Source organism: Dasypus novemcinctus, chromosome 8 (genome assembly GCF_030445035.2).
Source record: "Dasypus novemcinctus isolate mDasNov1 chromosome 8, mDasNov1.1.hap2, whole genome shotgun sequence".
In the NCBI taxonomy this organism is placed as follows: Eukaryota; Metazoa; Chordata; class Mammalia; order Cingulata; family Dasypodidae; genus Dasypus; species Dasypus novemcinctus.
Window position 1 is genome coordinate 85,843,970 of NC_080680.1, and position 25,657 is coordinate 85,869,626.

Consider the following 25,657-nt stretch of genomic DNA (forward strand, 5'->3'; position numbering starts at 1 on the left):
TCTCCATCAATATCACAGGGGGTCTTTCCAAACAGTCTGAGCCCCAGGTCCCGGGCAGAGCAGCCAGTGCAGGGCCTGGGGGATGGAGCCCAAGGCGCTGACCGCAGAGAGGAGGGAGGGGCCTGGAGAAGCGGAGGGGCGTGCCAGCCTGGGCCCTCTGCCCCGACTCCCTGGCACCATAGCCCTGCCTGGGGCTGAAGGAAGCAGGGGTCCCGTGTTAACAGAGACTCACCTGCCAGGGAACTCTGAATCTAGAATGATTGCATTACAAGGAAAAAAGCACACAACACACAGGAGAGGGTCTGTCTGCATATCATCTGTATTGTCACAGGAAATGCACATCCATAACGATTGGCTTGGAAACGACCTATTAGGTCACACAGAGTCCGGCCCCTAGGGGCCAAAGCGGCACTGATGCCCACGGGCCGGGGCCAGTCTGTGCAGTCCCACCTCCACAGGCTTTGGCATGGGGCGCCCGGTCTCCCAGGCCCTGGGACCAGGGTGCTGGGAGGGGCCGGCTTGCACGTTGGGCCCTTTGGCTCCCGGGCAGCATCTCCCAAACGCACTTGAGGAGACAGCAGTTCCTTGGGAGTTAACAGCTATTCCGTGAGTAAAGGGTTCTGTAGTCAAATAAGTTTAGGAAACAAGGGGCTGAACAGGTCCAACAGGAAGCTTTTCTGCAGTACTTGTCAGAGCCTGTACGACAATACCAGCCCTTGTGAATCTCCAACATGGGAGCAGAGTAAGCAGCATTTCCCAAATTTATTTGACGATAAAACCCTTTCTGTCCCCAAGCGTCTTGCAGGCTGGTGTCCTGCGGGACACCTTTGAAAAGTGCTGCCTTAAGCTATTGATAAGTGTTAATGGCAATCGGGCACCTGTGCTGGGTTGGTGGCTTTGGGGTTTTTTGCTGGGCATCGTGCTGTGGCGTGATGGGCATAGCCAAGAACTCAACAATTATGACGATGAAAGAAGACAAGACTCAGCCCCTGTGCCACCACAGTACTCATCTGCTATCTCCAGAGCTGGACCCGGCCCGCCCAGAGAGGAGACGCAGATGCCAACCGACGGGGCAGGGGACACCCGGCCATTTCCCAACATGCCAGGTGCAGCCCGTGAGGCCGTCCGAAAGTTGAGTCGGGACACCCGACTCCAACTCTGGGGCGGCGGGGTTCACCACCCCTGCCGTCCCCCCGCCTCCTCCCGGCCTCTTGCCAGCCGCCCCCCGCCCAGGCCTGCTTGGGAAGGAGGAGCCACGGGCAGGCGGCAGCGCCTCACCAGGCTGAGATGAGCATCTGGCAGGTGTTGGAGGACATCCAGACCAGCTCCACCAGGCGGAACTGGAAGTAGCCGATGATGAAGCCCGAGATGACGTCCGTGATGTGGTGGCGCCCGATCATCACGCGCGACAGGCCCACGCAGAAGGCCCAGAGCACCAGCAGGACGCGCAGGGGCACCGCCAGCACCAGGTGGCTCAGGAAGAACTTGGACACCATGGCCGCGCGGCTGGCGTGCCCGGCCGGGAAGGCGTAGACGTCCATGGTGAGGTAGTCCAGCAGGCTGGGGCTCGACTCGTACGGCCCCCGCCGCTTGATGAGCTTCTGCACGCTGGCCACCGTCATGATGTCCAGGAGCAGGGCTGCGGGCGGCAGGGACAAGGCCCCAGCTCGAGCGACCCGGCCCCTCTCTGCCTGCCTCTCCCGCCGCCCTTCTCTCTCTTACCCGGCTCTGGCCACGCTGACCTCTGCGCACACTCCCACCTCGGGCTGATGCCCATGCCGTTCCCTGCAGCTGGAATGCCCTTCCCTCGGATTCTCACAGGGCTCCGCCCTCACTTCCTCCCACAGAGAAGCCCCCCCACCCTGCTTCCCAAGCCCCCCCACTCTCCCTCCCCACCCTGCCCCTGCTTTATCTTCCTTTCTAGCATCTCTCACCACCTCACATCTCACACATTTTCTTATTACCTCATCTCTCTCTCCCTCACCAGACTTGTGCCCCAGGAGGGAGGGAGGTCGGTAAAGGCGCTGAAGGAGAGTGGGTGACCAGCGCCACGGCCAGGGCCCTGGTGCCTCCGGCTGGGTGGCGTTGGACGTGTCACCTAACTTTTCTCACCGGTAAGATGGAGATCACGGATACCTACTGCCCGGGGTCTGCACGAGGGGGCCCAGCACAGTGCCTGCAGGGTGACCAAGGGTCCCAGGTTAGCCCAGGACTGAGGGGTTTCCTAGCACATAAGCCATTCGGGGCTAAACCCAGGAAAGTGCCAGGCAAACAGGGACGAGCTGGCCGCCCTAGGTGCTGGGACACCCGAAGGGCCTGATGAGGGCAGGGAACTATTGCTGAGTGACAGTTAAATGCAGCCTGGTGCTGGGAGCTTTCCCAGAACACTTCCTGGTGTCAAGTGTTGGCTCAATTGCTCTTGCCCAGAAAGAAAAACAAAAAACAACTTTTGAAAAAATTACACAGTAGATGCTCACTATAGAAAATTCATAAAACAAAATAGGAGGAAGAGTCTAAATCTATAATGCTACTGCTCAGAGCTAACAACCAATGTTCCAGACTCTTCTGTCCAGGGACTTCATAAGTGCAATATGCTCTACGGCCACTGCTTTGTAACTCGCTTTGGAAACCTTGCCGCGTCATTCACCTGACACGCCTACAGCAGCGGCGTTTGAGGCGCTGTTTGTTTAACAGGCTCAGTGGCTGGACGTCCCGTTGCCTCCCACTGACACCGCGCCTCTGGCTTTCTCCTGCTTTACGTTTCCTGCCCACCGCAGGCAGGGGATGCTGCTTGGAGCCTGGTCTCTTGGTTTTTAGTCGAACCCCCCAGCCTCTCCTGTTTCTGCCCCTCCCCTTATCTTCCCTCCCCAGGGCACGCCTGGCCACCAAGGAAGAGGGACAGGCGCTGGCTGCCCCCAGCCTGAGGGAGGAGAAGCCTGGAGGGAGGGACCGAGCCTCACTCTACACTCTCTGGCATTTCCATGGCAACTTGTTCCCAAGAGCCCTTGTACCAGTTGGTGCACACGCAGGTGGCTGGTCAGCCCCGCGGGAGGCCCGGCCCGGGTTCCCAGCCAGCCGGCCCGCAGGAGGTCACAGTCGGCGGGAGGGAGGGGCCAGGGACTGCCAGATGGCCAGGCGGGCGCTGGAGGGAGGTGGCTGCGTCCGAACCCTTGGGACTCCCAGGCCTAAGGGAGGGAGGCTGAGGCAGGAGACAGGCGGAGAGGAATCAGCCAGCCCTCTGCAGCCCACGAGGCCCCTCTCTCACCTGCAAGCCCCCTGAATGCCTTGGGTGGCAGGCTCCTCCATCTGGGGAGGGGGTGGCAGGCAGTACGTGGGGTGGTGGTTTAACTTACAGGCTCCAGAGTCACAGGTAGGGCTCAAGTTCCTGCACCTCTGAGCCTCGGGCTTCTCACATGTAAGAGGGGTTGTCATGGGGACGAAACGGGCTAATTGATGCACGTGAAGCCTTTAGCACTGGGCGGTGGGCAGTGAGGCCTGAGAAATGGTGGCGGTTCGCGTGGCTGATGTCATGATTGGTCTCTTAAGTCCCAGCCTGGCCTGAACCAGGTAAGCAATTGAAGACTCTCAGGCCCTGGACGGCGGGTGGCATCGAGCAGGTACCTGGGCCAAAGGGCTTCTTCCCTGAAGTCCCGCCAGCGTCAGGGTCATCTCGCCCCGGGCTTCCCGAGGCTGTGTCAGAGAACGGGGCCCCAGGGCGGGGACAGGGCCTCTCCAGGGCTGGCGGGCAGTGGCCACCAGGGTCTGGTGCCAGGAGGGCTGCTTGGGTCTTGAGGGGTTAATGTGGACCAGGACCCACGTTAGGTCAAAATGTGACACTAGCCACTGGAAGACATGGGTCACCTGTCCTATTGGTGACCAGGGTTTCTCAGTTGAAAACCAGCTCGGCAACTGGCAAATTATTACTCGTTTAAAATCTACCTTGTCAGACCAGCGTGAGCCCCAAGCAGGCAAGGCCTCCACCCATGCTGTGGACACAGTGGCCCCAGCGTCGGTACCCACAGACGGCTGCTGGGCTCAAGGAGGGAGGAAGAGGGAGGGAGAGGTGTTGGCGCCTCCCTAAGTTGTCTGGTGGGTGTGCCCGGCTCAGGGCCTCACTCTGATGGGGTGGCTGGAGGCCGGGGGGGCTGTGCCTCAAACTCCCCAAATGGCCCATCAGGATCTCCAGGCCAAGATTTGAATTGACCCTTATCCTTCAACTATTGTAGCAGTAAGAGCGTTTTTTTCCCCCAAGGAAAGCATGCGCAAGGACTCGGTCTATGAAACAGAAGACAGAAGGATGCTCTGGCTGAAACCAGGCGGAGGAGCGAGGGGGCATCTGCAGCTCAGCTCACGGGGCCTTCCCTGCACCCCAGGGAGGCCTCTGAGGCCACCCCATGTTGCAGAACCTGAAATCCAGGCCTCTGGGCCTCTGGGAAGCTGCTGCTCTTCCTGGCTGACTCTGCTTCTTGAGACCCTAACGGAGGAGAGAGCTTGCCCCTTTCCTGCCCTGGGCCCCTCAGGCTTTCGGGCTGGCCTGGCGGTTCACTCACCCACTTGATCACCAACCACCAGATCTTGGGCACCACTGTGAGCCAGGGGCTGTGCCAGGTGCTGGGGCTGGTGAAGCAGGCTGGCAGGGTCCCTGCTCCGGGGGCCATACAGTCAAAGGGGGAGGGGCAGTAAGCAAGTCAGTTTACAGAGAGGTTCCTCATTACAGGTGGGATGGGGGTCCTTGTCTTTCCAACTTACCACCCTGCAGACACCTGAGTTTTGGGTGCAGAGGGTTGTAGAGAAGAGGAAGTGGGGTGATGTACTCAAACCACAGATAGCTTTCCCCTAGAGTTGACGGCTTCCCAGGGGCTCCGCCCACCCACTCCCCCAGCCCTAGTTCCCCAGCCCCCCTCCAGCTCCCTCTGCAGGGAGGCTCTTCCCTCCCCCAGCACGGTCAGTGGTCGGTGTGACTGCGATTCTGACACCGTCAGTGCATAATCTGCTGCCCCGAAATAGAAGCAAATGGCACCATCACGTAAGGCTCCGCGACCTCTGCTCACGTGATTCTGTCGCGTTCCCCAACCTACATCCCCTCCTCAGAAGGGGCAAGGGGCCTCGCGTCGGGGGAAAGGCCAGGGCCAGGAGAGCTGGGTCAAGGCCACACCCCTGACTTGCTGAGTGACCGGGGCAGTCACTTAACCTTCCGGGCCTCTGCTCGCTGTGGGCACGTGAGTGGCGATTATGCACTTGGGTTCCAGAAGCACAGACCAACTGGCTCAGAGTGATTGCTTGTGAACTGTCTGGCCTTGGCCACGGGCATCCCCTCTGAGCCTCTCTTCCCTCCCTGATAAAATGGGATCATCATGGACTGCACATGCAGCAGGCGCTTCATAAATGGTGCCTGTGACTGCGACCCAATGCAGGTAGGGCTTGGCCGGCCCACCTCTCATGCCGTTGCAGCCCCAGCCGTCTCCACCCCGTGGCCTCTTGCACAGAGCTGGCATGTGCCATGCAGGAAGCACAGCTACCCCCACGGCCCTGCCCTCCTGAACGCCCCCCAGCCCTCAGAGCTCCCGAGACCCTGCCTCAGTGCCCACCCCTCTCTTCGCAAGCCCAGCCATGCCCGGGGCCAGTGTGACCACGGGATCATCACCAAGGTGAGGTGGGAACTAACTCTTCTTAGGGAAAAGCTGCTCTCATGGAAGATTTAGAAGCAGCTCCTCCAGAGCTGTTAGGAATCAAACCTGACGTCACTTGTCCTCTGTTGGCTGTGTGCATGGGGACTGCCTGGAGGCAGGCAGGGAGCTGGGACCATCTCGTGGAGCCCATTTTGGGCCTGGGTGATTTGAAGATGTGCTGTGGTCAGATCATCAACAGGGTAGGGTTCCCGAGGAATCAAGGCCAGGCTGGGGAATGGGCTGGTGAGAGGACAGGTTTGTGGGTCACCGTGTCTGGCTGGCTGAGGCTTGCAGAGGCCACCCCTACCCAGCTTCTCTGGCTGGGGGTCAACCTGCTTCTACTCTTCCATTCTGGTTTCCTTGGGAGATCAGGAACTTGATGGGGGGGGGGGCGGCGAGAGGGGCAATGGAATTGGCCCAGCTTTTTTAAGCGCATTTGGCATTCAGGATTAGAATTCTCTGCGAAGTGTCTCCCCTTGACTCAGCTATTCCATTTGAAGGAATATCTTCTTGGGAAATAATTAGGGTCGTGCGCCATGATTCATCGTCAAGGATGTCCACTGCGGCATTATTTATAACACTGAGAAATGAGAAAAAACTCCATGCCCTTCAGTAGGGCACGGATGGGACAAATTGTGGCAAGTCTAGACAATGGAACACTCTGTGGCCACCATAAATGATGAAGCAGATGTATATTTATAGCCGTCGGAGAGCTATGGGGTGTATTGAGTGGAAAAAGCCTATCACAAAACAGTATTTACAGTAGGATGCCATTTTTTGTAAATTAAAATATATAAATAAGTGTGTTTCTATGCAGAGAAAAAAGTATGGGAGGTACCACACTTCCCACAGTCTGGGAAGCATGTTCACAGTGCTTCTTTCTGGGTGGGAGGATTGAGGGTGATTTTTATTGTCTTTTTTTTTTTTTTTTTTTTGGTAATCCTGCATTTTAGAAAGTTCTTACCATGAACATGCATCACTTGTGCACATTTTTATAAGGTTATTTTTAAAAAACAGTGCACCGTTCTAGAAGGCCCCATCCCCTGGGGAGCATGCAGTGAGTGGTGAGGTCGGATTAAAAGAAAATCCTGAGCAGAGGCTGGATCCACCAACCCTCTGACGCTGGAACCTCCTCTCCATCGGCCTGCATTTGTGCACATGAGTGTGTGCATACCTGCGTGTGTACGCACGGGTGCACGTATGTGTGAGCCTGGTGACTCTACTGACCAGGACAGCCAGAGCCCGGCCACCCCTCCTCGTGGCACCCAGGAGTGGACACATGGGTCCTGACCTGTCTCTAGTTCTCCTGGCCTGGGGCATTCTGAGCCATTTTCCTAACTTCTCAGGGTTTCCGTTTTCTTACTGAAAGAACCCAGGTACTAAAGCTGGCTCCAGAAGTCTCTGAAGTCTGCTGGGGTGTGCGGGGTTCAAAATCCTTGCCTGAAGGCACCACAGACTCACTCTGTTCCAGAGCACTGCACACATCGCTATTTAACTTCTGTTGTATTTGCTGCAGGGGCAGGTGCCATGACGGTGGATAATGGGGGCCTGCCTGGTCTGGGGGTGGTCAAAGACCTCCTTGAGGGACCAACTTTTGAGCTGAACCCCTCTGATAAGAAGTGAAGCTGGGACAAGGGGGAGGTTGTACCTCTGAGAAGTTGGCACTGTGTCACCTCCAGCAGAAAGGGGTGTTTCTGACAGTGAAGATTTGGAATCAGCCTAAATATCCACGAGGGAGGTACAGGTTAAACAAGCAGAGGCTGCTGCTGAGGCTCTGAGAGCAGCGGCTGGCGGGCGGGGGCCAGGGGACTACGGAGCAGACTAGCCGGAGTCAGCCAGGAGGGGCCGGGTGTGGGGTGGGGGTGCTGGGGGATGGCCAAAGCGGAGCTGGGGATGGGGTGTCTTTCACAGTACTGGTGTCTGAACCCCTCATGTTGATACAGAGGGTCATGGGAGGCCAAGGCCAGGATTTCAAAAGGGATGTCACTTGGCCATGCGGGTCTCTCGTAGCCCATGGTGCAGCCGTGAGAATGAGGCTGAATCAAGAAAACACTACAGAGGTCATTTTAGAAGGTACTGTAAGTGAGTACACAAGTAGGGGAAAATCCAGAGGCATGTAGCCCAAACCGCAACGGGGTGATTCCTGGGATGGGGTTTATGGGAGACGCTCACCTTTTTCATTACCTATCTTTGTAATGTTTGAGTCTTTTTTTTTTTTTAATATCATAAGAATGTTTTACATTCATAATTGAGAAAAACTCAATGAAGACAATTTTATAAATGACACAGATGAAGGCAACAGGCCGTTTTCTACCAGAGGACATGCCCATGGGGAAATGAGAATGGGGTTGGCGGACTGGGATGGGCCTGGGCCACGTGTCACCTGGCTTTCTTTGGGATCCTGGAGCTGGTGCTGCAGGGGAGGGACAAGGGGAGTGGCTTGGGTCATCTCATAGACCTCCTCACAGCTTGGAGAGGACCTGGAGGGAGACTGGACCTGGGGCTTCTTTTAACGATGATGATGATAAAGACGATGGTGTCATCATTGCAACACAAGCAATAACAGCATTGCTATGTGCCAAGCAACGTGCTAAGCTTTATGTATAATCTTCAATGAAGGATCCCAACGACCCATTTGACAGATGAGGGAACCGAAGCTTGGGTAGGAGAAATCAATTGCCCAGCTTAGATTTATATCCAGGTCAGGCCGATTCTGGAGTACAAGCTTTTGCCAGTTGCCAAGACCCCTCCTGACTTTCAGGGTCCCGGAGCCTGGGCAGCATGCGCTGGAGAAGGAGAGTGCAGGGAGGGTGGAGGGCTGTGTGCCATGCAGAGAGGAGTACAGAGAACTACCTTTTGGCGACCCTGGGAGCCTTTCCAGTCCTGGCAGCCAGAGCTCCCATGTCCCAAACCAACCAACTCTGTCCTTTCGGGGCTGTTGGGAACCAAGGTCCCAACTGCACTTGTGGCGGTTCTGCTGGGGGCCCTGGCAGGGCCAGGCTCCACAACAGGAGCGCCGGCCACTCGGTGGGCACATGCCCCGGGCCAGCCACTGCGCCTAGTGCTTTATGAGCATGCTCTCCCCGAATCTCCACCCCACCCCAGGACAGAGCAAGAAACTGAGGCTAGGAGACCGGCACCAACTTGACCAAGTTTACACTTGGGTTTGCACTTGACCCATGTGTCAGCATCCAAGCAGGGACTTGTACAAGCCTGTGTTCTGGGGTTGAAAGATAGCCCACGCTCCCCGAAGACTAATGGGCACACAGAACCCTGCAGTTTGGACCCAGCTGTCACTGGCACGATGGTCTACCTCACGGGCAGGTGGGACTGTAAGCCAAGGGGACAGAGTGGGAGGGCATGGTGGTGACTGTCCCTCCTGGCGGTTGGGCAGGGCTGCACCGGGGCTGGTCGCTGCAGTTTTCTTGCACCAAGTCGAGGGGCTGGGTCCACCCACCCCCGAGGTGGCCAGAGGTCCACAGACCTACTTGTCCTGCCCTGCCTGCTCTGGATGGTCAGGTTTGGGTGGCTGCTTTGCACCAGGCACTTAATCTCTCGATGGTCTGGGTTCCTAGATGCAAAAACTCGTCCCAGACCTTCACCTCCTCTCTGCAAAGATGCAGGCTGGTGGCCATGTGGGGGAAGGCATGGGGTCTGTATCTACAGTTGCATAGAGTGGGAAAATCTCTTAACCTCTCTGAACTTCAGTTTACTCATCTGTAAAATGGGCATATTAATATTTACCTTGAAAGGCTGTCAGGAAGATTAAAAAAATATATCGGATGTTCATAGCGAAATATTTGGTATGTAATGAAGCTCAATAAATAATTTTTTAAGACTTAAAAAAAGCACTGTGCCATTCTTACATAAGAAGTGAGGTATCTCGAATCTTGTTCATCACCTTGTGGAGCAAACACCTTTGTGTCCACAGCAGCTAGTTGCTGGAAGGAGAAACCTGATCTGGATAAATGGTTCACAAACTTTTAAATATTTTGGGCAAGGGGAGGTGTCTTAAAAGCAAACTTTCATGTATTAAAAAAAATAGATCAAAGTGGACCTCTTTTAGTTGGTGACAAGAGACAACGTGCCCCCACACCTCCTGCCATGGGGCGCTCTCCCCCTTCCTGGAGAGTCTGTCCCTTGGTTGGGCAGGTCTGACTGTGGCCAAGCTGGGATCTGCCTCCCTGGACCTATCCCTGCCTCTCTGATCCTCACTCTGCTGGAAGCATCAAGCAGCCGGAGACTGTTTCCTTCCCTCTGCTAGGTGAGAGAACTAGAGTTGCTCCCACTTCAGGTCCTGACCCCACCACTGACTGGCTGCATGCTCTCGGGCAAGTTGTCACCCTGTGCCTCAGTTTCCTTTTTAAAGGGGCATGACAGCAGACCCTCCCTCATGGGTATGGTGAAGGTGAAATGTGATGGCGGCTATTTGCAAAACCAAACCCACAGTAAATCTTTTAACAAATTGCGAACGCAGCTTCACAGCCACCATCACAACAGGGGAAGGGATGGGCGGATGGGGCTAAGGGAGTGGGTTGAGAGAGAGGCCTGGGTATTTGCCCTCAGGTGTGTTTTGCCATCCAGCTTGTCTTCCCTGTTGTGTCTCTAACACCAGACAACCTAACCCCGATAGGTTTCTAATTGAGCCATAGTAGGCACTGGGGAAGCCTTGGAGAGAGATTGGTTTCTGCTCCTGGAATTCCCTGGCCCAGAGCCTCAGCCTCCTTACCCCATCCCTCCCTACTCAAACCACTGCCTGGCTCACGGAAACACAGGGTACAAATTTCAAGCTCTGAGACCTTGGCCAGCTTGCTTTATTTATAGAAACCTCAGTTTCCTAATCTGTAAAATGGGGATGATAATGGCACCAGCCTTGCAGTGCTGTTCATTTCGGATAAAATGTAAGTAATGTAATGTAAATAGTTTGGTAATAAGACCAAAAAGCCTCCATGTGCCAGCCCTAGCCATCTCCTGCATCAAGTACTTAATTGTCTTCCTCCCCTTTCCCCCACCTCCAAAAACATCAAGCCCCTACATTTTCTGAGAACCCAAGTGCGGAGATGCAGGTTTTTTTCCTAACACCCTTTTGTGACCAGTTCTCCGTGGTCTAATCCACTTTTGGAACTGGGACCCCTTATCAGTTTTGACTTCGTCTGAGACCGCCTCACCACTGGTCTCCAAAACGGTGGACGGGGGAATTAGCACAGGTCTGGTGTGGACGGTTGAGGCTGAGGTCCATGAAGCACTCTGGGGACTGGAGGTGCCCAAGGGATGGGGCCGATGGGGGCCGGGAGCCCCCGCCCCAGTGGAAAGCAGTGTTCTCCTTCCACATGCTTCCCACGTGGCGCCCGGCACAGGGCAAAGGCTAAACTGAAAGGCCCTGGTGGCAAAGATTTTGGAAAAACAAACCACAATCTGCCCACCAGGCCCCTCTTCCAACGACTCCCCTCAGGAAGGAGCAGGAAAGGAGTCCAGGAGGCTATAGGTAGGTGGGAGTCTCAGACTAAAACCCCTGGGCCTCCGGGGCCCCGTGGGAAAACCTGGGGCAGTTTGTGGGGTGCCTGACCCAAGCAGGCACTGGCGCTAAAAGAGTAGGAGGCCTGGGGGTGGGTCACCAGTGCTGCCAGCAAGCGTCCAAGGAACCCAAGGACCCCAACCCACGTGGTGGAGTTACACAGGTGAGAGGACTGGCTCCAGGACACCTGCCTGACCCCTGACTATCTCTCTCCAGGCCACAGCCTGGTCTGGCCCCAGCCTTCCTTTCATACTTCCTTTGGGACAGAGCCTCACTTTGCCAAGTGCTGGGCCCTGTCTCCAAGGTTCCCTCTGGGCCTCTGCACTCTTTCGGTCCCCATTTTGCAGGGCCCTCGTCTGCACATCCCTAGTTCCTGCTTCCTGGCTGCTGGAGGCTCACCGGTTTCTGGGACACCCTTGCTTAACCTCATTCGACTGTTCCAGCCGCTTTCTGCGGGCCCCGCGGCCATCCTGTTGGTCCTGGGCGGGGCAGGGAGGGAAGGCTTCCTCCCGAGGGGCCTGGCAGGGTGGGTGGCAGGCAGAGGGCACACTCACCCAGAAGCAGGTTCATGAGCACCTCCTGGCCAGCCAGTGTGCTGCTCTTCACCAGGCAGAGGATGGTGCCGCCAATCCAGGGGATGCCATGACCCGTGATGCCAATGAGCTTGACCATGGAGCGGGCGCTGGCCCAGGAGGCAGCCCGGCCGGCACACACTCCCAGCCGCTTGGACATGCAGATGTCAATGGCCAGCAGAGAGTTGAAGGCGATGCCCTTGAACGAGGGGTTCAGCTGCATGCAGTCCTCCTCGGGCAGCTGCTGCGACTGGCGTCGCTCACGGGCCCCATCGCCAGGAGGTGGGGGCTGTGAAGAGGGGCCCGAGGCCTTCCTGCCCGAGCCACGGGGCTCTGGGGCCCCCTTGGGGGGCTGGTTCAGGGACAGGAACTCGGCCCGGTTGAGGACGTTGTTGCGGTCCCGGGCCCGGGCCCGGCTCTGGGAAGCTGGCATGGCGACCTTGCTCACTCCAAGAAGGCCGGTGCCAGCTCGGCTCCAAGGGCCTTCTCCCCGAAGACAAGAGCTGCCCGAGAGCCGCCACAGTTCCCTGCCTCCCTGCTTTCTCCCGCACACGCTTCAGCTGTTAAATATAGAGTGGAGGAATGCACATGGCTGTTTACCTCCGGCTGCCACCAGGCTCGAAGGGGACGTCAGTACCAGGCCAGCCAATCAAGCCCACCAATGCAGGGCAAGCGCCAATGGAGCCACGGGGGAGGCACTGGGGAGGCGGAGGCATCCACAGCTGTGGCCTGGCTGCCTCAGGCCTGGGCTATTTAAATCTTCCAATGGCTTATTCCCCGGGCTTTAGGGGACTCTGGGAAATGTAGTCTTCCTGCTCCCCTGGACTCAGCTGTGACTTCAGCCTCCAGCCCAGGGCAGATATGAGGCCCTGGAGTAACCCCTGCTTTTACTAGCTTCTCTCTGAGCAGTCCAGGCCCCTGTGAACCAGGACTGCACCCCCACTGGCCTGGGCAGCTTGAACCTCATTTGTGGACTGGCAGCGGAGCCCAGGCCAGAAGCCTCTCCGCACCAGACGGAACTAACATCGTCATTGGAAGCATCATCTTGGGGCCTGGCCAGTCCCGCCCTCTATGACAGCATTTCATTAAGCTGAAAAGCTGTTGTTTTTTTTTCCTTCCAGACTTGAGTTTGGTTTCAACACAACATAATCCAGTCAAATGGAAATTTTAAGATTTGATTTCCATTAGAAGGAAGGCTAATTAATATGTTGGTTATGGGTCTACCCTCTTGGAGGTTGTCCACAGCACCCAGAGTTTTGCAAAGGAAAGGAGTGCTACAGCAGCTTCAGGCAACCCATAGTTATGGAGCACCTGGCACTGTGCTAGGTGCTGGGCATCCTAGCAAGTGAAACAGACTCCACCCCTGTCCTGGGGAAGCGCATAGCACAATGGGGTCTGGTCTGGGAGCTGACGGGGTCTTCCCCTGGAAGGGATGTCTAGGGATGAAGAGGAAAGAAGAGTAGAGAGATCCTGCCCCAAGGGAGGGCTCAGAGAGGCCCGAGTGGCTGGTGCATCGGGCAGGGTGGGAGGGGGCTGCAAGCCCAGTCAGGGCAGACCAAGAGGGTCCAATTGAGGATTTGAGGCAGGCCTCCAGGGCAATCTGAGGGAACCCAAAGTCTCCAAGGAACTTTTTAGGGCTGACAGGGCCTGGGCTCGAGAGGAGCACTCACCAATTAAGGGTGACCAGATAAGTCAGGAGTGCACGCTCTGGTCTCCTGGTTTGGGGTAGTCAGGACCTGTCTGTCCAGCCCACATGGAGGCAGGAACTGTAATTTCCCTTCTGATTGTGGAGGCCAGCTTGCAGCCACAGGTCTGCCCCATAGCCTCCCACTGACAGAAGGCTGTCTGGGGAGGAGGTGAGTGTTTTCTGGCCACAGTGGACCAGCCCATGGGCTCCAGAGTCAGACAGAGGGCCTGTGGCTCCTCCATAGACTACCCCTGTCACCTTGAGCAAGTTACTTCACCTTCCTGGGTCTCAAATTTTCCACCTGTAACATGGGAATAATAGTGCATAACTTCAAGGGCTCAGTGAAATGACATTTGTAAAATACTGAGCAGGGTCCCTAGCTTTCAACCCTATGGCCTTGGAATTAGTATTCTCAGTGATAAGCAAGGCACAGTCCTTTCTCATTTCTGAGTGGTCTCTTCAGAAGGACCCCTCCCCTATGGTCCATCCTCCACCCTTTCTCTGGTTGGCAAGAGATCTTGCCAACTCTGGCAAGGCCAGAGATCAAGAGCCCCCCCATCCAGGACACATGGTTGAGAGGAAGTTCTCCAGGGCATGTATATAGGGGACATAAAAATGTTCTGATATATGTTGAGTATTTTCATAGCAGTTACAGTTACAAATGACAACTGAGGGAGTGCTGAGTTCCTAGCCAGGTGAGCTCTGTCACATTCCCCAATAGAACAGCAACAATCCCCCAAGTGCAAGGGCAAAGACCAGTGAAGAAGGATACTCCAATGATGAGTCCTTGATATTGATGACTATGCTTATGAGCCTGTGTGCCTGAAATTTGAAGTAGGCCTCGAGCTGCAGGGTGCCTAAGAGGTATCTCATGAGAGCCTCCATGTTACTTAAACATGGCCACTTTTCTAAGCCGAACTCAGCTTTTAAAGCATTATCTTCCCCCCCACCATAGGACATGACTCCCGGGGATGAACCTCCCTGGCTCCAAGGGATTACTGCCAGTCACTAACTGGTGATGCAACTAGAAAAAGATCTTGAATAAAAGGGGGAAATGGTAAAGACGAATGAGTTTATATGGCCAAGAGTCTTCAAAAAAGAGTCAGGAGGTCATCAGAGGGGTTGCGCTTATGCACGCCTCAGCAGGATCCCAGAGACAGCCAAAGTAGATACAACCCCAGGTACCAGTGCTCCTGAGGGCTACGGTGACACACAGGTTATACTATCATGGTAGTTGGCTCTGGAGTTCAGTGCCTTGTCAGTGGGTTCTACTTTGGAATTTGTGTTCCTGAGTGTGATGGTGTTGGACTCATATGTGAACTTTCTACACATGCCTCTTCTGTCACTTTTACTGAACCTGTGGTTGGTGCTGGGGTTGGTGTATATCCAGGAGACTTGAATCTCTGGAATGGCCATGTGCCAGCTGGGCCCTGAGCCTTAGCAGAGTTGCAGCTCCTATTCTCCGGTTTGTTGGACTTCCACTGGTTGGTTAACAGGGAGGTGAAGATGGGCAGCCACCACACCAGGGAACTGAGAGTGCATACAATTCCAAGCAGGAAAATCACATCCACCAACCACGTGGGAGCTACACTCCCTCTCAATATAGAGGTGAAGTGGCCATCACCATCCCATGGTCCACAGGATGGAGGAATAAAATATGGAGTAGAGTGAACTTACTGGTATTCTATTGTAGAGCTATTGTGACTAGTAATGGAAGAAACTGTAGCATTGTTTTGGAGAAAGTGGCCATGGTAGTTGCTGAGGGCAGGGAGAGGGAAGAAGAGATGAGATGTGGGGGCATTTTTGGGGCTTGAAGTTGTCCTAAATAATATTGCAGGGACAGGTGCTGGACATTACAAATCCTGCCATAACCCACTGAATGTACTGGGGGAGAGTATGCAAACTATAATCCTTGTGGTGCAGCAGTGCTCCAAAATTTATTCACCAAATGCAGTGAATGTGCCACAATGATGAAAGAGGTTGTTGATATGGGAAGAGTGAGGGTGGGGTGGGGTGTGGGGTATGTGGGAACCTCTTACATATATATAAATATATATTTTTTAAGAATTTATTTCTCTTCCCCTCTGTTGTCTGCTCTCTGTGTCCATTTGCTGTGCTCTTCTGTGACCAATTCTATCCTTGGATAACCACTGGGCCAAGTCCGCTTCCCCTTATATATATTTTAATTTCTCTCCCCTTCACCCCCCCCCCCAGTTGTCTGCTCTCTGTGTCCATTCCCTGTGTGTTCTGTAATTACTTCTATCCTTATCAGCGGCACTGGGAATCTGTTTCTTTTTGTTGTGTCATCTTGCTGTGTCAGCTCACTGTGTGTGTGGTACCATTCTTGGGTAGTCTGTACTTTCCTTCGCACTGGGCGGCTCTCCTTACAGGGCGCGCTCCTTGCACGTGGGGCCCCCCTATGCAGGGGACACCCGGTGTGGCACGGCACTCCTTGAATGCATTAGCAGTGCGCATGGGCCAGCTCCACATAGGTCAAGGAGGCCCAGGGTTTGAACCATGGACCTCCCATGTGGTAGGTGGACACCCAATCCATTGGGCCAAGTCTGCTTCCCATATTTTTTAATGTAACCTTTTTTTGTGATCTATGTATCTTTTAAAAAAAAGACAATTTAATAATTTAAAAAAAGAGTATAGAAAAAAAAAGAGCCCCCCCATCCAGAGCTCCTTGCAGACCCTCTGGCTCAGTCCAGCCAGGGCTGGGCTAAGCTGGGTCCATCTCGTTCTTACTCTTCCTCTTCCAATTGGACAACATGGCCACAGAGGGGCATGTCTCAGGTAGTGCCATGTCCTGCCCTCTGGAGTATAGTGATGATGACAGTTGCTGCTGTAATACTGGTCAGTTAGATGGAGATCCAGACGAAGATACCCACATGATGTATGGCTATTAGGCAATGTGCTGAGCTCTCTACATGTGTTAGCTTATTAATACCACATAACCAAGCTTTCTATGAAGTAGTTGTGATAACACCATTTTGCACACGAGGAAACTGAGGTTCAGAGAGGTAAGGCTCCCAGCCAGGAAGCCAAGGGAGAAGGGATGCGGGCCTCCAGACTCTGGATTGCTCAGTCCTGGACGTGTGCATCCAGTTCCCCACTGGGGCACTAACCGCACTCTCCCTGGGCTGGGGTGCATGACCTGGACTGGCCTTGGGGAGGGTGGGGGAAGAGGAGCCCAGCCCAGTCAGGGGCTATTAATATCCAGCACCTGTGTCAGCACCTCAAGTTGGCTGGAGCTGCCGGCAGGTTTTGAGGGCCACAGTAGGCCCCACACTAGGGAGGGCAATGGGATCCGATGTGGGTCCAGCCAAGGAGTGGTGAAGACCCAGGCTCTGGAGTGGGACAGCTCCAGGTTCCAACCTTGGTTCAGCACCTGCAGCCGAGTGACTGTGGGCAAGTCCTTCCCCTCCCCTGGGCCCCCATTTTCTTCCTCAGAGGGCTGGTGAGAGGTTTAAGGGCTCACTCAGCCCAGGGCCACACACAGTGAGCTCTTGGGAGGTGGTGGCTGTGGCAGCTCCCCCTGAGACCTTTAGACCTTCACTAACTCACTCCTCTCCTCCTCTATGGTGGGGCGACACTGTACCCATTCTCGGGGTGGCTGAGAAGCAGATGCCATTCCTCAACCTACAATCTTTTAACTGAACACCTACCATGGGCCACGCAGTCTCAGTTCTCAAGAGTCTTAGAATCCATTCATTCATTCAATCAATGCTTTCATTGATTTCCTCCTGCAGTCTAGTTGGAGAGATAGGGCACATACCCAGGAAATAATTAGCCAATGTTATAAAACAATAAGATTTTAACTATAGCCTTATTTTTCTCTTACTATAAAAGTGTTACATGCTCACTACAATAAATTCAGCAAGTACAGAGATGTAAGTGTAATCCCATTTCCTACTTCCAGATCACCACCATTAAGTCGAGGTGGTCAGGTTTAGAGGGATTCCTCAGTCATTTTATTTCAAATTATTGAAATATTTTATGGCCACCAAGAACTACTTTAATAATCAGAAAAGGATATATATTAAACAGAAAAACTATATCCTAAATATATACACATAAATGCTTTTTTTTTAAAAAGATTTATTTATTTATTTAATTCCACCCCCCCCCCCAGTTGTCTGTTCTCTGTGTCTATTTGCTGCGTCTTGTTTCTTTGTCCGCTTCTGTTGTCGTCAGAGGCACGGGAAGTGTGGGCGGCGCCATTCCTGGGCAGGCTGCACTTTCTTTCTCGCTGGGCGGCTCTCCTTGCAGGGCGCACTCCTTGCGCATGGGGCTCCCCTACGCGGGGGACACCCCTGCGTGGCATGGCACTCGTTGCGCGCATCAGCACTGTGCATGGGCCAGCTCCACACGGGTCAAGGAAGCCCGGGGTTTGAACCCCAGACCTCCCATGTGGTAGACAGACACCCTAACCACTGGGCCAAGTCCGTTTCCCTCATAAACGCTTTTTAAAAGTACAATCATATTATCTGCCCTTTTAAAAAATGGCCTATCCTTTTCACTTAATAATATATGCCTGGCCATGTTTCCATGACAACCCCATCATTTTCAATGGCTGCCTGGTATTTTATCATGTGGATGGGCCATAGTTTATGTAGCCGATCCCCTATAATTGGACACTTCAGTTGTTTCCATTTTGTGACTATTCAAAACTATTCTGGGGAGGCCAGTGTAATGCATACAATACACCCTTGTGCCCTGAAACAGAATACAAATAGTGGCTAATGTGGCCAGTGCCAAATGAAGCTGTGCCCCTGGATTGCATCTTCTTGAGATTCAGTGGGGTAACTGAGTCACTCCTGCAGTGCCCAGATGTAGGAAAGCATGATGGGATTATAGACACTTAGAGCTGACAGGGCAGGTCCAACCACCCTCTTTCCATTTTAGAGAATAGGCTCAGAGTGCTGACATCACCTCTGGGGCCACAAAGCTAATCAGGGCCAGAACCGGGACTTGGGCCAGCTGATCCCTCTCCCCCCGAGGGTGTGAACTGTCTTCCTGGCCATGTGTTCCATACCTTCTCTGTGTTTTGCCTGGTTGGCCTCATTTCTTACTCACTCGCTAGCTCACTCACTCACTCACTGAACATTTCTTGAGGTTGCGTGGCCAGGCCCCATGCAGGGACCAATGGGGAGTGCAACCATCTTTTCTTGCAGCGTCATGGGACCTAGAGAGTTATTTGTTGTCTTTCACTATTAAGATAAACTTACTACTAATACTATTGTTAACTTGTACTTAATACTTGCCCTGTGCCAGACTTGGAGCTAAGCATGTGTACCGGTATCAGCTCATTTTACTATCACAGTAATTCATGACAGGTTTTCCCCCATTATACAAATGAGAGAACAGAAGCCCAGAGGAGAAGTGAGTCTGTCCAGGTCAACGAGAGCGTCAGCGGAGCACCCCAGGGTTCAGACGTCACCCACAAGTCCCTTACCCTGTTCTGCTCTTTTCCACCTTCTACCATGCCAAACACTTTACTTATTTATTCTGGGTGTGTCTATGGTTTGTCCTACCAGTAGAACATGGGATGTGGCAGGGGGTTGGGGGGTGGGGGTAATCTGGAAGTAGGAAGTGGGATTACCCTTTTTGTTCCCTGATAGGACCAGGTGCTCAGGAACCGCCTGGCACTGAAGTAGGCGCTCAATAAATAGGTGTTGAATGAATGAGTGATGTCAGAGCTTGGGCGCCTATCTACTTGGGTCAAGGACCATTTGCCAGTAGGAGGCGGTGATTTGGGGTAATGATCACGGAAGAGAGAGGAGGCAGGGAGAAGCTCCACTCCAGCAGGCTGCCAGGAGAGACCCGCAGCTGGAAGGGAGAGGAGGGAAGGGCAGTGGGGGGGTCGCGGGAAGCTGGCCGAGGGGAGTCAGGGCATCCCGCTGTCAGGAGAGGGAGGGAACCGAGTGGAAAGCATTTTTCATCACCGCCTCCCCACTCCCGGCGCTCCAGCCGCCGGTGGCTTTCTCAGCTCGCATTTCCAAGGCCGCTCCTGGGTTATTTCGGTCGGGAAACCTGATCCTTCGCTGAGTTTATTTTAGCACCTTGGAGAACTCCCAGTGCCGCGCCCAGCCTGCTGACGCCGCGCTCCGTCCTCCCGCGCCTGGGGGGACCGGGGGCTGCGGAGCGAAAGCTGCGGAGCCGGGGGCTGCGGAGCGGGGGGTCCCGGGCCCGGCCCGGACAGCCCCTCGTGGGCAGCTGTGCCCGCGTCCTCGCGCACCGCCTGCACGTGGGATTCTCGCCCCCTGACGATGCTGGGGCGGGGGCGCGGAGGGCGGCGCCAGAGCGAAGGGGACCCCGTTCTGGTCGCTCACTAATTGGAAGGCAGGGACGGTTGTGCTTCCAAAAGGAGGTCCTGGGAGGGAAAGACGCTCAGAATTAAACGCTCAGAATTGCAAGTTCTGGAGGCTCCGAGAAATCGCGGGGCGGTTGGGGAAGTCAGAGCAGAGAGGCACGGAAGGCAGCTTCGGAGGCAGGGGCATCCGGCCTGGGACCCCGGCGGGCTCTCACCACGACCTCCACCCAGCGGGCACCTGCAGGCAGCCTCCTGCCAGCACCTCTCCCACGGCCACACTGTCTCCCACCGACACACACACTGCAGACATTGGTATGCACACCCGGGCCGTACACACCTATGCACTCTCACATACACCCTCACATTCACATGATCACACTAAGATATCACACCCACTTATACACACTTGCTCGCCTACACACCCCTTGCTCACCTACACTCATGACATCACACACTCACTTGCACCATCACACACACATGGACACACTCAACTTCACCCACAGACACAAACACATACACACAGACACAAATGCTCATATGCAGCTTTACAGACATTCTCACACACACTGGCACACATGCTATCTTATACACATACTCACCCACACTCTCATATAGACTCGTGCTCATACCAGATCACACATTCAAACACATCCTTACATATTTATACATGCACACACACCCTCACACAACACACACCTCACTCTACTACACCACACCACACACTCACAGTACACACCTCAAACACACACATCCCCATATGGACAAACACAAAGACAACCTCACGCACTCACACACGGACACTTATATACACCCTCACACAATTACCCACAACACCCATACACCCAGAGGCATGCAAGCTCACACTATCACACACACTTATTTACACACATGGATACATAGTCACCCCCACACGCTAACACACTCACTCCCAGATCCCTGGTACATGCATCTTTCACCCTCCTCGCCTAGCTCAACACGCATCGAAACAACTTACTCACATACTTCCTGGCTTCGGTCAATACTCATAACTAAATTGAATATCAATTTTTACCTATTTATTATTGATGTTAATTAATACCTTCATCAATCATTCCTGAACTTCTCCTTTGACATCTTTCCAGCCTGTTGGAATGTAAGTGCTGTGGAGACCAGGCCTGTTGCCTGCCTGGCCCCAGTGTTGTCCAAGTGGCCAGCCCAGCGAGGTGTCTAGTCAGAGGTCTAGAAAGTAATGATCACGCACTTGAGGGGGAGGCCAGCTGAGAAGGCCCAAGCCTCACGTGCCCTAGAAGAAATGTGGTTCTGAACCTCTGGCTGGAAAACCACCAGCCTCCAGATTTGTGGCCACCTTCCCTGGATTTAAGCCCTGCCCCAAGTCTCCCTGCCATTCGCCCCATGCCTCCTCCCAGAACCACTTCTGCTTCTGTGCCTCAGTGGAGAGCGATGCCAGCACTGACCTGACTTTGCTGGCCTCTGTCCTTCACTGCGGGGGAGGCAGTTGAACCAGCCCTCTCCGAGAGCCCACTGGCATTTAAGCGTGCTCCTTGCCAAAGAAAGGTGCGTCAGGGATGCAGGGGTGGGTCCGGCAGCTGGATCTGACCTCCTCACCTCTCCATGCCGCACCCCAGCCCCAGCCCCACCCCTGGCCCTCCAGCACCACCTGCCTCCCACGGGAGCATTCCGAGCCTTGCCATTGGCTTTCCTACTAGTTCCAAACAGTTGAATCTGAAAGAACCCCGTCTCCCAGGGCAACACAATTCTAGTGTTTAACTTTTCTCTCTGCAGGATGGGGGAGCCTCCAAAAAGCCTTTCCAGCCCCATGGTCCCACTCTTGGGGACAACGAGCCTCCAGAGGACCAGATGAGGCCCTGATATGAGGTTGGTCCACGAGGGGAAAGGAACTGCAAGGCTGTCTCATCAGACCACGGAAAACGAGGTCCCTGTAAGTTCAGGGAACAGTGGAGAGGGCACCTTTGGCACCCAAATAGCCTCCGGCTGCCGAGCCACACTGCTTGGTTCAAATCCACAATCCCCTCTTCTTTGGGCCTCAGGGTCCGCATCTGTAGAGTGGGATGATAACAGGACGCGGCTCACTGGCCATTGTGGAAAGCCACGAAAATGCTGTGTACCAGGCTCCTGGCTCACGCCATGCTCAGTGAGCAGAGGCTGCTTCCGGCTATTTCCGCAGACCTCTGGACTGGTTTGAGGCAGTGCCTTCAAACCTGGTAGGCAGGGCCAGTGCTGGTTCTACCTCTGATTTGCTCATGTGGCTTCAGGTTTCCATGACCCCTCTGGGCCAAACATGCACAGTGGGACCTTGTCCTCCCCCTGAGAACACTTTGAGCACCCAAATTTCTGTGTGGGGGTTGGGCTGCACCGATCTCCTGGCCCCTCCCCTTTCCCATTCCTGGTGATGTCACTGCAGAGGTGTCTGGGGAGACTGAGGCCTGGGGGAGGGGAAGGGGCCAGGGTCGTGGGAGGTCTCTGTGGTGTCGGGCACATCTCAAACAGATGTCCTCTTCCTCTGTTTGGCAGACACTGGGTTCCTTACACTCACGTGGACGTGTCATGAGCCTTCCACATATGCTGAGGCAGCCCCGGGTCTGTGCCCAACACCCACAGAGCTCCAGAAACTGCTGAGCAGGAGGGAGGACCACATGAGGAGGCAGAAGGGCAGGAGGGGCCTGCAAGCTGGAGAAGCAGCCAGAGACCTTGCGGGCCCTGCAGGCGCTAGGACAGGGAACATATGCGTGAGCTAGTCCAGACCCCGGCGGTCAGGGCTGCCCAAGGCAGCTCAGAACCTGGCTCATGGTGCTCCTGGGGCCTCCCACTGCAGTCAGGGCTTCCAATGAGGCCAAGACTAAGTGCCACATAGGGAGTGACAGAAAAGAGGGAGCCGGTTCTGGCAAGAGCCCTCACCTGTGGGCACCCAGTCCCAGAGACAGTGCTTCCCAGCGGTCAGTCCCATCCTGGCTCCAAGAGGCCGGGTCCCAGCTAGCAAGGGCAACATGCCCCGTGGAGGAATTAGGATGGGCTTTGCAGTTGGGCAGATCTGGGTTGGGGCCAGACTCCAAGAAGGCACTGGCCTCCATCCCTGAGTCTGTCTGTCTGGAGAGCCCACCTCACAGGGTCAAGTTAAGGATAAAGGAGACACTGCCTGGGTGGGCTCACTCATTCAGTGCCTAACACATATTGAGTGCTTTACCGTCATCATCATCACCACCACACACCCAGGTCATGGCCAGAGCTGTGGGGAGTAAAGACACTTTCCAGTGGCCACAAGGGGAATTCATCCCTGGGAAGTCCCCTCTGGGGACTTCACCAAGTCATGAGGCAGTTTTGGGCCCTGGCCAGGCTCTGTCCCCTATCCTTTTCACATCAAACAAGACTGGCTGTTCAGCACATAGTCAGAGTGCCCACTATGTGCCAGGCTGGTCCTTGTTAACTGTACACTGTCCTTGTCTGCAGGAGCACACCGGCCAGTGGGGTGTCCTCTGTTCCAGGCACTGGGGGTGAGGGGGGTTGGAGGATGAGGACACCCAAAAGTTAACCTCTTACCTCCATATAAACGGAGGAGCACACCGGTTATCTGGTGCCACAGGAGGTGCTGGAGGCGGTCAGTGAGGTGTAGATGGACAGAACGTTCTGTGGGGTTCATGAGTTCATGGCTGGGGGAGAGAGCTTTCCGAGGGTAGAGAGGCTGGGCCAAGTTTCTTCCTGGAAATGGACGTGTCCACAGGGCCCTCAGGAGCCCCGTGCTGTTTGGGGTTCCACTGGGCAGCAGCAGACAGGCCCCGAGGGTCACCGTGTGGCTTTGGTTCTGGCACCTCACGCGGTCTGAGCCAAGTGGACTAGTGATAAACTACATACTAGCTGAACTGTCAAGGGGTGACCCACCCTAGTCTGGGGACAGGGGGAAGGCGGGGGTACAGCCGGGTGGGAGGCGACCTTCCCCGGCTGCTGCTTGCGCTGTGGCGTGAGCTGCGGCTGGTGAGGGATGTCTCCCTCGGCCGGGCGTTCGTCCCTCAGAGGAGAGACCACAAAGTGCCCAGAGCCTGCCGGCTCTTCCACGTCCCCTCCCCTCACAATGCACGGGAGACGTTCTGGCCTCTGGGCCTGGCCTGGCCGTGGACACCTTTGGAAGCCAGAGTCATTGGAGGGAATGGAGGGAGGAAGGGGGCACATGTCTCATGTGACTACCATGATCTCTGATGTCACAAACCACTTGGCCTTTCCCCGAGGGGAGTCGTGTGGTGGGGGTGGGGCTACTGGCTGCTTGGAGGCGTTCACAGCTATCCCAACCCACATCCAGTCTCAAAGCCTTTTTTGGACCTTAGTACTCCGATCACTTGGGTTCCACTCTCAGCTCGGACACCTGCCAGGTGTGGGGCCTTGGGCAGGTCTCCATGTCTCCCAGCCTTGATTCCTTCCTCTGTAAAATACACAAATTAAAGTCTTCCCTACACAGGGTGGCTAATGGTGGATGAAGCGATGAGCTTGTATAGCACTTACCATGCAGATGGGGTCTAACAGGCTGGCCTCCTGCCAGGGCGAGAGGCAGCCCAGCAGGAAGGGGGCAGCAGGAGGCGCCCTTTCCCCAACATTCTCCCCCACTGCCCCAACCTTCCCACCAGTCCTAGAGCCTCCCAGATGCCTTGCACTCTTTCTATCCAGCAACTAACTGCCTCCCTGTGGCCAGGAACACCAGGGCAGTGCAGCTCCTCTCCCGGTGCCCCGAGCCTCAGAAAGCCTCTGGCCTCCAGAGAGTTCAATGGGCCCAGGGAGCAGCCCACTCGGTCCCGAGGCAGAAGCAGAACTACACTACCCAGAATTCCCGGGACAGCAAAAAAAGGAAATGTCGTTTGCACCAGGAGAGGTTCAAGCTCCCCCAGCAGCTGCAGAGAGAGGGAGGGAGAGAGAGGGGGGAGGAGAGGGAGAGAGAGCTTACCAGGGGGAGGGAAGGCTGTGTGTTGGGAAGCGAGGGTGGAAGAGCCGGGCGGGCGGGGAGGCGGAGGCGGAGGCCCGCCCGCCCGCCGCCGCCGCCTGCGGACCTGCATCCCAGCGGGGCGGGCGAGCGGGCGAGCGGGCGGCGGTCCCTGCGTGCGCTGCCGCTCGGGCCCGGGCGGCTGCGGGCGGACGCCGGGGCCAGGCCGGCGCAGGGGCTGAGTTTCTGCAAAGTTTGACCTGGTTGCCTTTCCGATGCTGCAGCAGAGCGAGGCAGTGCCCGGCGCGCCAGGCGGCTGCGGCGCGGCGGCGGGGCTGACAGCGACGGCACCCTCACAATGATCATAAAATAAAGGAGGCGAACGACGTGGGGGCGAGAGAGCCCCGAGCCTCACCCCTCCGCCCCCGACCACCCCCCAAGCAGCCCCGAGCTAGGAGGAGGTGGGGGCGGGGGGACGGGGGCGCCCACCCCGGCTCCAGACTCCCGTAGAGCCAAAGGACACTGCCCGGGAAAAGGGGTGGGCGCGCCCCGAGGACGTGCCCCCGACGGGCCGGAGCCTCCCGGCTGCCCGCGGCGGGGTCAGGGCCGTCCGGAGGGCGGCGGCTGGGCGAGCACCCCGAAGCGGCCGAAGGGGCAGGTGAGTCGGTTGCGCTGCCCGGGTGGGGGCGTGCGCGCCAAAGTTCCCCGGCAGCGCGCGAGCGGCAGACATGCGGGCATCCGGGGCCGCGAGGGGGGACCAGCGGCGCCCGAGCCGGCGGGGCTGTGGCACAGTGCCCTCGGGGGACCCGGCGACCCGGCCCGGGAAGGGGCGCGCGCCCTATCAGGTCGCGCCGGAGGGGGGTGCGCATGGCTGCCCAAGGGGCCAGACGGAACTCGGCCGCGTAGGAGGCGCCCGGCGCTGGCGAGGGGACAGTGCAAGGACTGGCGAGTCCACGCTGCCCACTGCAGTGCCCGCC

The 25,657-nt window shown here is 55.8% G+C and overlaps 1 protein-coding gene and 1 long non-coding RNA gene across 3 annotated transcripts; both read right to left on the reverse strand.

Annotated features, from left to right (window-relative positions):
- Nucleotides 1-301: 301 nt before the first annotated feature.
- Nucleotides 302-12,391, reverse strand: PLPP7 (phospholipid phosphatase 7 (inactive)). Its single transcript, XM_004468032.4, has 2 exons — nt 11,739-12,391; nt 302-1,639 (listed from the first exon to the last, which is right to left on the reverse strand). Exons 1-2 carry the CDS (start codon nt 12,187-12,189, stop codon nt 1,275-1,277), a joined length of 816 nt encoding a protein of 271 aa, XP_004468089.1. The 5' UTR covers nt 12,190-12,391; the 3' UTR covers nt 302-1,274.
- A 7,104-nt stretch (nt 12,392-19,495) lies between these two features.
- Nucleotides 19,496-24,764, reverse strand: LOC131279489 (uncharacterized). Of its 2 annotated transcripts, XR_009186863.2 has the most exons (4): nt 23,315-24,764; nt 21,214-21,299; nt 20,838-20,977; nt 19,497-19,819 (listed from the first exon to the last, which is right to left on the reverse strand). It is a non-coding gene; the product is annotated as an uncharacterized lncRNA (long non-coding RNA). The 2 variants fall into 2 exon arrangements; XR_009186860.2 differs by having other exon boundaries at nt 19,496-19,819; nt 21,214-24,764.
- Nucleotides 24,765-25,657: the final 893 nt, after the last annotated feature.

What these genes read in the sequence shown, in the direction of transcription:
- PLPP7 (XM_004468032.4), bottom strand. Translation starts at nt 12,189, where the DNA reads ATGCCAGCTTCCCAGAGCCGGGCCCGGGCCCGGGACCGCAACAACGTC. An exon ending in GCTCATGAACCTGCTTCTGG is followed by an intron (nt 1,640 to 11,738) that starts GTGAGTGTGCCC and finishes TGCCGCCCGCAG; the next exon opens with CCCTGCTCCTGGACATCATG.